The sequence below is a fragment of the Geotrypetes seraphini genome, chromosome 7, assembly GCF_902459505.1.
Source record: "Geotrypetes seraphini chromosome 7, aGeoSer1.1, whole genome shotgun sequence".
Lineage (NCBI taxonomy): Eukaryota > Metazoa > Chordata > Amphibia > Gymnophiona > Dermophiidae > Geotrypetes > Geotrypetes seraphini.
Window position 1 is genome coordinate 34,088,327 of NC_047090.1, and position 12,505 is coordinate 34,100,831.

The following is a 12,505-nucleotide window of genomic DNA, read 5'->3' on the forward strand; positions in this document are numbered from 1 at the left end:
TTGATAAGGCGGTATACCAAATTTTTAATAAACCTGAAACCTTGTTGCTCGTAGCGGTGAACGATTAAAGATACGGGGAAAGGGAAGGGAGTGTGTGTGCACAGCAGAGGATCGAGGAAGGAGGGGGGCAGAGACAAGGGTGAGGGAGGGGCGAGGGAGGGGCGCCACGGTCCTGACTTCAAGCGCTGTCCCATGCAGGAACCTAACCCTATTTTCCCAATAGGATCCATTGTTTGCTTTTCACGGTTTTGAGGTGCAACATGTGCTACTGGAACCTAGCCCTCTATTTTCCCATAGACTCGGCCTTTCGTTCGTTATTCGTGACTTTGCAGTTTGCGAACATTTTCAGGAAGCGTACTATCGCGATGAATGAAAACGGACTGTATGTGACTTCTTTTTGCCTCTCTAGCCATCTAATCTAATCTTCAGCTTATATACCGGGTCATCTCCCGAAGGAGCTTGACTCGGTTCCCAATTGATTAAATTATAATGACATAAGAGTAAGCCTATGAGAGAAAGCCTAAGAATGGAGTAATTATAAGTGCATCATTTCAAAGACAACACTGAAATTAGAATTAAAATATAAAGTTAATTAAAAGACTAAAAAGATTAAGGTATACTGTTGCTACAGCACTTCAGCAGGTAAGCTTTTCAGATATAATGTAAACAACCAAGTTTTTAGATCTTTCCGGAATTGTAGAAACTGTCCTATCAGTCTGGTGCAGTCAGGAAGCCCGTGTTTCAGCAAAAAGCCTTTTTCAGGGGTCATTTCATTTCAGCTTCTTCACGGACACGGATTTATTTATTTATTTTTATACCATTGAGTGAATACTGACCTGGACCCCTGAAGAAGGCTTTTTGCTGAAACACGGACCGTGTAGGGTCCGTATCACACTACACGTCAGTTATTCATAAAGTGAAGATTATTTCGATTCGATTTGGGAAATTTTTGTTTAATTTTCAGACGCATTTTCAGTTTAAACTTTTGTGGGAACAAAAAAGTTTTTTTTAAACACCATTAGAATGCATAAAGCACTGAATTAAACTTTGAATGCATTAAAACATTGAAAAAAATGTTCCAGATATTTTCAAATAGATTTATATCATCCAGACCTCAGCGATACCACTCAAGACTCAATAAAGCTTTCATTGTCTTTAAGATTTGTGTCCAATTGTCATCGGTCTTTTCTATAAATTAGTTCAAATCTTCTTTATGTTCAAACAGTTTTTTATTGAAGGAAAAAAAAAACATATACAGCAGTTACCCACAGAGTAAGACATGCCATACACAAATAAGAGTTTGCAATACGCAGGGCCAGAACTCTGAAGGCTCCACTTCTTCAAGCTCTACATACAACATCATTCCTTCAAAAATTTTTATATCTTTCAAATCTTCTTTAAAGGAAGAGAGATAAAGAAGATTTGAACTAATTTATAGAAAAGACTGAAGATGAGTGGATGCGGATGATACCAAGATTTGTAACAGAGTAGACACCGAGGAGGGAGTGGAAAACATGAAAAAGGATCTACAAAAGTTAGAGGAATGGTCTAATATCTGGCAACTAAAATTCAATGCAAAGAAATGCAGAGTAATGCATTTGGGGATTAATAATCGGAAGGAGCCGTATATGCTGGGAGGGGAGAGGTCGATATGCACGGATGGGGAGAGGGACCTTGGGGTGATAGTGTCCGAAGATTTAAAGGTGAAAAAACAGTGTGACAAGGCGGTGGCTACTGCCAGAATGATGCTTGGCTGTATAAAGAGAGGCGTAACCAGTAGAAGAACGAAGGTGTTGATGCCCCTGTACAGGTCGTTGGTGAGACCCAACTTGGAGTATTGTGTTCAGTTTTGGAGACCATATCTGGCGAAGGACATAAAACGGCTTGAAGCGGTCCAGAGAAGGGCAATGAAAATGATAGGAGGTTTGCGCCAAAAGACATATGAGGAGAGACTGGAAGCCCTGAATATGTATACCTTTGACTAGAGAAAAGGAGGGATACGGGAGATATAATTCAGACGTTCAAATACTTGAAAGGTATTAATATAGAACAAAAACGTTTTTCAGAGAAAGGAAAATGGTAAAACCAGAGGACATAATTTGAGGTTGAGGGATGGTAGATTCAAGAACAATGTTAGGAAATTCTAATTTATGGAGAGGGTGGTGGATGCCTGGAATGTGCTCTTGAGAGAGGTGGTGGAGAGGAAAATGGTGACTGAGTTCAAAAAAACGTGAGATAAACACAGAGGATCTAGAATCAGAAAATAATAGTAAATATCGAATAACTAAGGCCAGTACTAGGCAGACTTGCACAGTCTGTGTCTGTATATGGCCATTTGGGGAAGGATGACCTGGGGAGGGCTTCAATGGCTGGGAGGGTGTAGATGGACTGGGGTGAGCTTTGACGGAGACGTCAGTAGTTGGAACCTAAGAACAGTACCGGGCAGAGCTTTGGATTCTTGTCCAGAAATAGATAAGAAGAAGAAAACCCAACAAATTTTTTGATTGATTCAGGTTGGGCAGACTAAATGGACCATTCGGGTCTTTATCTGCCGTCATCCACTATGTTGCTATGATATCGGCGGTCGCCTAAGAAGCGGCCGCTGATCACGTGTCAATCACGCATCGGTGTCCTATTCAGAATCGTGTCTATGTTCCAAGACAGGCACCTTAAATGTAGGCTACCATTTTGCAGATCTACATTTAAGACGTGTATCTCACATCTATGGAGATGCGTACCAACGCTTAAGCCTTCCCAAGATCACTTCTGGGTGAAACCACACCCACGCCCCGTCTTGAGCATGCTTAAGTGTGGGCATGCATCTCCGTAGATGCGCTACAGAGGCCTACAATGTAGGCAACCTGCTTCGGACACTTTTTTTTTTTAAGTGCGTCCTGATTGGCTACCAGATGGTGGTAGGATGCCTACCGCCGCCTGTAATCGTGACGCGTATTTCGAGAATCAGGCCCATAAAGCTTAAAGACAATGAAAGCTTTATGGAGTCTTAAAGTATTGTCACTGAAGTCTGGATGATATAAATCTATAATTGAAAAGTGCAAAAAGTTTTTTTTGTAAATATCTGGCAAATTTTTAAAGTGTTTTGAGAAACATGCTGGATTTAAAAAATAATTATTAACCCCCCTTTTACAAAACCATAGTGTGGTTTTGAGCGCCAGCCGTGGTAGTAACAGCTCTGACGCTCATAGGAATTCTTATGAACATCAGAGCTGTTACTGCCGCAACTGGCGCTAAAAACCTTGGTACAGTTTTGTAAAAAGGGGGGGGGGGTAAGTTAGCATGCATCAAATCAGATTTTGCACGCACTGTTTTTTAAGGCATCTACAGTAACAAATTCACATCCTTAATACTTGCAGATGCTGTCAAGGTATCCCACCTTACTCCTTCCTTGCCTACTGGATCATTAAATAAAGGCAATGTAGTGAACGCAGCAATACATGATATGGTGGAGTCCAAAGAAAATCCTTCCACAAGTGAGTTTCAAGAGAAATATCTCAAAATATGCCCCTAACTTAGGACAAAGAGAAGCAAAAGAGGCGACCTTGGTGCTCAATCTTTTTATTCATTCAAGACCCGACACGTGCATGTTTCGGTCGTATGGCCTGATTCAGGGGTCTTATTCTCAATGAGAAGCACTTTGTTTTCAAATCTCCTCTTACAGTGAAACAATCTAAATGTAAATAAACGAATGGTGGTTTGAAAGGATGACCTTTAAAAGCTAATTGGCTGTGCATGAGAGCAATGCCGTATCTCCACTAAATAGAATGTGAAACTTTCAAGTGGAAAAACTTTCAAGTTTCACTTTCTGTTTAGTGGAGATATGGCATTGCTCTCATGCACACCTAAGTTAAGGCATTGTTTAGAGCAGGGGTGCCCACACTTTTTGGGCTTGCGAGCTATTTTTAAAATGACAAAGTCAAAATGATCTACCAACAATAAAATTTGTTTTAAAAAACCATACAGTACACTGAAAGGCAAAGAAAATGTTCATTATCATTCATATTCCGGGGTTTTTTCAAAGAGCCACAGATGACTATGCAATGTCACCTCAGTAACAACCATAAAAATAGACAAATATACCCCCTCCCTTTTTACTAAACCACGATAGGCGTTTTTAGCGCAGGGAGCTGCGCTGAATGCCCCGCTCTGCTCTCGACGCTCATAAGCTCCCTGCGCTAAAAACCGCTATTGCAGTTTAGTAAAAGAAAGCCATAGTGCAAAATATAGACAGCAGATAAAAATTCTCAATACGGACACATTTTGATCACTAAATTGAAACACAAAATCATTTTTCCTACCTTTGTTGTCTGGTGATTTCATGAGTCTCTGGTTGCACTTTTTTCTGACTGTGCATCCAATATTTCTTCCCTTCTTTCAGCCTTCTGTTTGCTTCCTCTCCTCCAGACCTCATTCTCTCCCCCAACTTTTTCTTTCTTTCTCCCTGCCCCCTTCTTTCTGTCTCCCTGCCTCCCTTTCTTTCGTTCTCTCTCTCCCCATGCCTCCTTTCTTTCTGTCTCCCTGTTTCCCCTTTCTTTCTGTTTCCCTTCATTCTTTGTCTCTCTGCCCCCCCCTTCTTTCTGTCTCCCTGCCTGCCCCCTTTCTTTCTTTCTCCCTGCCCTCCCCCAAGCCACTAGGTTTGCTGCCGCCACCGCCATCGGGGAACAGGCCCCCGAGCCACTACCGTCCAAAGCTCTCCCTGCAGAAGCGTTGAGCTGACCAGCATTCCGCTCCCTGATGTCAATTCTGACGTCGGAGAGGAAGTTCCGTGCCAGCCAGACAGCAATTGGCTGGCCCAGAACTTCCTCTCTGATGTCAGAATTGACGTCGTGGAGAGGAATGTTGATTGGTCCGATGCTTCTGCAGGGAGAGCTTGGGGCGGCGATGGGGGACATTTGGGAGAGGAAGGCTGATCGGCCCAGAAGATCGGGATGGCAACACGAGTCTATCATGGAGCGGATGGATTCTGCGATCGACTCGTGTTGCCTTCCCAATCTACCGGTTTATCGCGATTGATATATTGGGCACCCATGGTTTAGAGAATATGGGGCTAAGCCAGGGGTGGGCAACTCCAGTCCTCGAGGGCCGGAATACAGTCAGATTTTCAGGATTTCCCCAACGAATATGCATTGAAAGCAGTGCAAATAGATCTCATGCATATTCATTGGGGAAATCCTGAAAATCCGACTGGATTCCGGCCCTCGAGGACCGGAGTTGCCCACCCCTGGGCTAAGCTCTTACCAGGTGCCTTCTGGGCACTTGTTTATACAGGAGAAGACCAGTTGTAGAATTAACTCTCTAATGCATATTAGATAGATGTTTTTAAAGGGCATCATGCTTTAAGGAGCTTTTTGAGTAGTTAAAGGCAGAGCTGTACTAAGGGGGGAGGCTGGGGGGGGGGCTATCCGCCCTGGACGCTATCTTGGTGGGGGTGCCTGCACCCATCCTCCTCTCTGCCCCCTGCTCCTTCCCACTCCACCCCCTGCCGCACACATGCCTTCACTTCCCTCCCCACCGTACCTCTAGCTTGTCACCGGCTCGAGCAGCAACAGCAACTCTTGCCGGCGTCGACTCTCTCTGACATCACTTCCTGGTCCCGCGCCTAGGAAGTGACATCAGGATAGCCAGCGCCGACACGGGCAAGTTCATCATGCTGGTGCCGGGAAAATGAAAGAGGTACGGGGAAAAGGCAGGGGTGCGTGTGCGCGGCAGGAAGGGTCAGGAAGGAGCGTGGGGGGTGCCACTCACCCTTGCTACGCCACTGGTTAAAGGATGGGTTAACCAAGAGGTAGGCAATTCCAGTCCTCGAGAGCCGGAGCCAGGTCAGGTTTTCAGGATATCCACAATGAATATGTATGAGATGGATTTGCATACACTGCCTCCTTGAGATGCAAATCTATCTCATGCATATTTTTTGTGGATATCCTGAAAACCTGACCTGGCTCCGGCTCTCGAGGACCGGACTTGCCTACCCCTGGGTTAACCAGATGCATGCAACTTTCTGCAGTCTGCAAACGCTATGTAAACCAGTGGTTCCCAACCCTGTCCTGGAGGACCACCAGGCCAGTCGGGTTTTCAGGATAGCCCTAATGAATATGCATGAAGCTGATTTGCATGGCTGGCACCTCCATTATATGCAGATCTCTCTCATGCATATTCATTAGGGCTATCTTGAAAACCCGACTGGCCTGGTGGTCCTCCAGGAGAGGGTTGGGAACCACTGATGTAAACTTTGTGACCGAGCGAGTTACCGCCGTAGACATGAAAAGCAGAACATTGAACTCTTCATAATGCAAGCGCTGCTCTCCAGGTTTGAAAGACATTCTTGATTCTCTTTTCAGACGAGCTCAGGCATCGCCTGATTTTCTTCTTGATAGCAAACTTCACTGTAATTGACAGAAACGCATTCCAAACTATTTTTGGTTGCCGTGTGACAGTATTCTGAGAGACTCTTTTGTTCTTAAAAACAGTGCACTGTCATGTTGCAACAAAGAACTTACATCTCCAATTCACTGTGTAATTACTGAATATTATGTGGATTAAGAAAGGCTTCAACACAATTGTTTCCTGTGGCACAAGAAATGCGATTACGATATTTGATTTTTTTTATTTTATTTTTATAGCGATGAATGATATTGAACCAGCAAAGAAAGAGAATTTTAAGAGAGTGAGAAAAAAGCAGTGGGTTTATGAAGCTCCCAGAATCTTCCCCACTCCTCAAACAGGAAAAGGTAATGTGAGTGATAAAATATCACTCCTATCCCAGAACTAGTGGGTGTGTGGGGGTGGGGGAAACAGGGGAGGTGGTCCGCCCTGGGTGCCATCTTTTTTTAATTTTTTTATAAATCTTTATTAGTTTTCAATTATTAACAGTGCAATACAGTGAATTTAAACATAATCAAATCAAACAATAGCACTTTAAATATACAAATATTTCAAAAACAAACATTTTCACCCCCTCCTCCCCTTAACTAATGAAAATAAAACCACATGTATAATTCCAATAAAATAGATATAATAAATAATAATTATGTTTTCCCAACACCCTCCCACCCTGGATGTGTAAGGAGGTCAGATAAAAATAAAAGGTACATGACAGTTATTGTGACTCAATAAATGATGCCAATGGGCTCCATACCCTTTTAAATGCACTACTATATCCTAAAATTTCAGCATTCATTCTTTCATATTTGTAGCTAGAACATAAGTTTGCCCACCAAAAAGTATAATTAAGTCGATCATAACTCTTCCAGTTGTGTATTATCATCTGGATGGCTATTCCTGTCATTATTCAAGTTTCAAGTTTATTATCACATTTGATTAATCGCTTAATCTGAATTCTAAGCGATGTACAAATTAATAAAAATTACAGAGTAAAGGAAGACAGACTTAAATGACAAGTAGCTAAACGACTAAAACATAATATAAAATTAAATTACACATACAAGTGGAAACATAAGGAAACTTGGGAATGAATTACAATTTGATTATAAAGTAGTACAATTAGGGTTAAGAACAATGGGGAAGGGAATAACAAAAGTCAAAATGGTCTAGGTTAAAATCAGAGCCATAAGCGATTCAATTAATCGTTGAATGCATCTTTAAAAAGAAGACTCTTTAATTTGCTCTTAAATTTTTCAAGATTCTTTTCCTCTCTTAAATAAATTGGAAGGGCATTCCAAGATTGGGGAGCTGTTACAGAAAAAATAGACTGCCGCCGCGTATTTATAATTTTAAGAGAGGGAATGACCAATAAATGTTGGTCGTTTGAACGCAAAAGTCTATTTGACGTATATGGGATTAAAACTCTATAGAGAAAAGCTGGGGTTTTAAATATCAAAGATTTAAAAGTGAGCAGGCATAGTTTATACATAATATGGTGAGCGACTGGAAGAAAAAACGGCTTTTATAGCGATTCCTGGGTGCCGTCTTGGTGAGGGCGCTGGCACCCCTCCTCTCCCTGCCACACGCATGCCTTCACATCTCCCACCGCACCTCTACCTCTTTGCCGGCACGAGCAGCAACTCCAACCCGCTGCTTACGCCAACGTTGGCTCTCCCTCTGACATCACTTCCGGGACGTTAAAAGAGGTACGCCACTGCCCAGGACACATGTTTTAGAGAAATTATGCAACTTCAACCAGGGGCATAGCCAGAACTCAATTTTTTTTGGGGGGTGGAAGCATTTTCTACTAGTTCTTTTTTATGCTGGCACCGTCACCGAGACATACCTTTACCGGCAGGGATGCTTACGCCCGGCCAAGTGAAGAGATTCCTTGCTGGCGCTCCCACTCGTGCTACCTGAACAGCGGGAAAGCTGGTATGGTTCTTCAGACTTTGACTTCAGCATTTCTGCACATGCTCAGTTCCATGCATGAATTGGACATATGTGGAAATGCCGGCATCAGTGGCTGGAGCACCCCCACCGTCTCCCTACTGCTCAAGCAACACAGGAGGGAGCTCCAGCAGTAAATATCTTTGGCTGGCAAGGCTTGAGCATCTGGTGCCACAAATTTGGAGGAGACCTAAGCTTCCCTCCCATCCCGTGGCTACACCCTGGCTTCTAAAGTAGAGAGTTGCGCGGGGACAGAAATCCCACCCGTCCCCGCCAAAGTCCCACCCGTCCCCACCCGTCCCCGTGAGGACTCACACCCGTCCCCACCCGTCCCCGCGAGGAATCCCTCCGTCCCCACCCATCCCCGCGAGGAATCCCTCCATCCCCGCCCGTCCCCGCGAGGAATCCCCTACGTCCCCGCGAGGAATCCCCTACATCCCCGCCCATCCCTATAAACTACAGAAATAGTTATTTCATTTAATTATGCTACTGAATTAAAGGCTCTGGTAGAAACCCATTTAAAAATAAGCAAAAAGACTTTATTAATTTGGAAATATTAATTGGGAAGAATATATACTTTGTAAATGGGTTTCTACCAGAGCCTCTAATGTTTATAAATTTTTATCAACACAACTAATATACTACTTTATCCTTAAGCAAAAAAAAAAAAAGAATTTTTTTCCTACCTTTGTTGCCTGGTTTCTGCTTTCTTCATATTCTCATTCAATTCCTTCCATCCACTGCCTCTCTTCTCTCTGTGTCTTCCATTTGCTCTGTTACTGTGCCTCTCCCTTTCTCCCCCCTCCCAAATTGGTCTGGCACCCATCTTTTTCCCTCCACTCCCCCCATAGTCTGGCACCTCTGTCTTCTTCCCTGCCAGGGTCTTCTCCCCATTCCCTCTTCCCCATTTCCTTCCAGTGTCCTTCTCCCCCACCATCTTCCCCATGTCCTGTCAGGCAGCATCCTTCTCCCCCCTCTGCCTTCCCCATGTCCTTTCAGCGTCCTTCTCCCCCCTCTGTCTTCCCCATGTCCTTTCAGCGGCCTTCTCCCCCCTCTGTCTTCCCCATATCCTTTCAGCGGCCTTCTCCCCCCCTGTTTTCCCCATTTCCTTTCAGTGGCCTTCTCCACCCCTGTTTTCCCCATGTCCTTTCAGTGGCATTCTCCACCCCTTTGTCTTCCCCAGTGCTTTCAGGGTCCTTCACCCCCCTCTGTCTTCCACATGTGCTTTCAGCATCCTTCCCCCCCTCCTCCCGTTTACCCCATGTCCTTTCAGCGTCCTTCTCCACCCCTTTGTCTTCCCCAGTGCTTTCAGCGGCCTTCTCCCCCCTTAAGTGTCTTTTCTTCTCCACTCCACCTTTCCTCCCTCCCTTTGTGGCGTTTCCGCACCCGACCGACAACAGAACAGGCCCGGTCGGACAAATCTCCCTGTCCTGTAGCTGTGAATCTAAATTACCTTCTTACAGCAGCTGGAGTAGTGAAGCTGCTGTAAGAGGTAATTTAGATTCGCGGCTACAGGGCAGGGAGATTTGTCGGCCGGGCCTGTTGTCGGTCGATCGGGGGACCTGACCGGCTGTGCACATTCTTCGGGGCGGACCGCCCCCTCCCCCCTCTTTCGTTCGCCATTGCCTTCTTCCTACCTGCCCTGCCGCACACAGCCGACCGGAAGTCTTCCTGATGTCAGCGCTGACGTCGGAGGAAGGGAGGGCTTTGCTTAAGCCCTCCCTCCGACGTCAGCGCTGACATCGGGAAGACTTCCGGTCGGCTGTGTGCTGCGACAGTGCAGGTAAGGAGGAGGAGACTACCCTCGCGGCTCGAATGCAGTGCACTCCGATCCAACCCCGCAGGAACCCCGCGACCCTCGGAGGCGTCCCCACGGGATCCCCGCGACCCTAGGGGGCGTCCCCATGGGATCCCCGCGACCCTAGGGGGCGTCCCCACGGGATCCCCGTGACCCAAAGGGGGAACCCGCGGGATCCCCGCGGGTCCCGCGGGATTCCCGTCATCCCCGTTCCCGTGCAGCTCTCTATTCTAAAGTACAATGCAGAGGGCTGATATTTCTGTACAAAGCAGTTTTTTTTTTCTTTTTGGTAGGGTCACCAGACATCCAGTTTTCCCAGACATGTCCAGTGGTCCGGACGGCTTTTCAAAACCCGGTACTTTGTCCAGGTTTTAAAAAGAAATTGCGTCAGGAGGGGGCATCCGCACATGCAACACATGACATCACGCACACATTTGCATGACATCATTGTGTCACATCCATGCATGCGCGGATTCCTTCTTGCCCAATGAACAGACAGCGGGGATGGGGGGGTGGAGAGGGCTGGGGGATAGAGCTGCAGGTGGAGCTAGGGTATAATGGGGTGGGGATGGGTGAAACTGGGCGGGCCTGGTCACCCTACTTTTTGGCTACACTAAAATTTTGAGCAGTCAATACAATATGATTCTGCTTGAAAAAAAATATATATAAAGAACTTTTACTCTTGTCTTTATGCAGGTGATCAGGAGTGGTATCCATAAAAATGTCACGTGCTTGTACTACTTTTCTCTCCAAATTAAATAAGCCTTTGGAAATGCCTCTTGGCAGTCCAGATAAAATTACACATCCTATGATATTTCCCAAATACTTTCAGCCAGACTGAATGAAGGCAATTTCAGTCAGGTTAATTTACCCAGGAAAATCACTATTTACTCCAGTATGTGGCTGTGAAAATTGTCCTACCTGGGGACAATTTTCATTATTCAAGAGATATAAGAGCCTAAAATCTAGAATGTTTCCATCAATTGAGAATGATTCATTCTCTTTCTAAGTTACTGGAACCTGCCGCACTGAAAACTTTAATTCACTCATTGGTAATTTCCTGTTTAGATTACTGTAATGCCCTTTATAAGGGTATTACAAAAAAGGAGATCAGACGACTACAGATCGTCCAAAATATCGCTATTAAGATCATTAGCGGGGCAAATAAATATGATCACATCTCCCCCCTTCTAATAAGAACATAAGAACATAAGCAGTGCCTCCGCCGGGTCAGACCACAGGTCCATCCCGCCCAGCAGTCCGCTCCCGCGGCGGCCCAAAACAGGTCAAGACCTGTCTGAATCATCAGAAGGGGCTCCCTTGCCACCTTGGTTTCCCATTTAAGTCCTGCCTTCCTATCGAAGTCCTAGCCCTCCGGTCTTGCACATGCACGACCAGGTTAGTTTATACTCATTACCTGATTAACTTCCTATACTTGTGTTACATCCCAGCTCCTCCCTCAGTATCCCACGATCCCTTTATCCCTCAGGAATCCATCCAATCCCTGTTTGAATCCTTGTACCGTATTCTGCCTGATCACTTCCTCCGGTAGCGCATTCCAAGTGTCCACGACCCTTTGGGTGAAAAAAAACTTCCTTGCATTTGTTTTGAACCTGTCTCCCTTCAGTTTCTCAGAATGCCCCCTCGTATTTGCTGTCCCCTTCAGTCTGAAGAATCTGTCCCTATCCACCTTCTCTATGCCCCTCATGATCTTGAAGGTCTCTATCATATCTCCCCTGAGCCTCCTTTTCTCCAGAGAGAAGAGCCCCAGCCTATCCAGCCTCTCGGCGTATGAGCAGTGTTCCAGCCCTCTTACCAATTTCATTGCTCTCCTTTGGACTCTCTCAAGTACCGCCATGTCCTTCTTGAGGTGCGGCGACCAATACTGAACGCAGTATTCCAGATGTGGACGCACCATCGCTCGATACAATGGCATGATGACTTCCCGTGTTCTGGTTGCTATGCCCTTCTTTATGATGCCCAGCATCCTGTTGGCTTTTTTCGAGGCTGCTGCGCACTGTGCAGATGGCTTCAGTGATGCATCCACCAGCACACCCAAGTCTCTCTCGAGTCTGCTGTCTCCCAACAATACCCCCCCTAATTTGTAGCTGAACAACGGGTTCTTTTTCCCTATATGCATGACCTTGCATTTGTCCACGTTGAAGCGCATTTGCCATTTGTTTGCCCAGTCTTCCAGCTTGTCCAGGTCCCTTTGTAGGTCTTCACACTCCTCCCTGGTCGTAACTCTGCCGCACAGTTTGGTATCGTCTGCGAATTTTATAACCTCACACTTTGCCTCCTTTTCCAGGTCATTGATGAATATGTTAAAGAGTAAAGGCCCCAGCACCGATCCCTGGG

At 45.5% G+C, this 12,505-nt stretch overlaps 1 protein-coding gene across 1 annotated transcript in view; it reads left to right on the top strand.

The window, feature by feature from the left end:
- The window catches only part of C7H12orf50 (chromosome 7 C12orf50 homolog), a 73,985-nt gene that overhangs the window by 31,838 nt on the left and 29,642 nt on the right, over window positions 1-12,505 (top strand). The window contains exons 8-9 of the mRNA XM_033951819.1: window positions 3,375-3,491; window positions 6,639-6,746. Of these exons, the coding sequence (XP_033807710.1) occupies window positions 3,375-3,491; window positions 6,639-6,746 (225 nt within the window). The remainder of the gene's footprint in view (window positions 1-3,374; window positions 3,492-6,638; window positions 6,747-12,505) is intronic.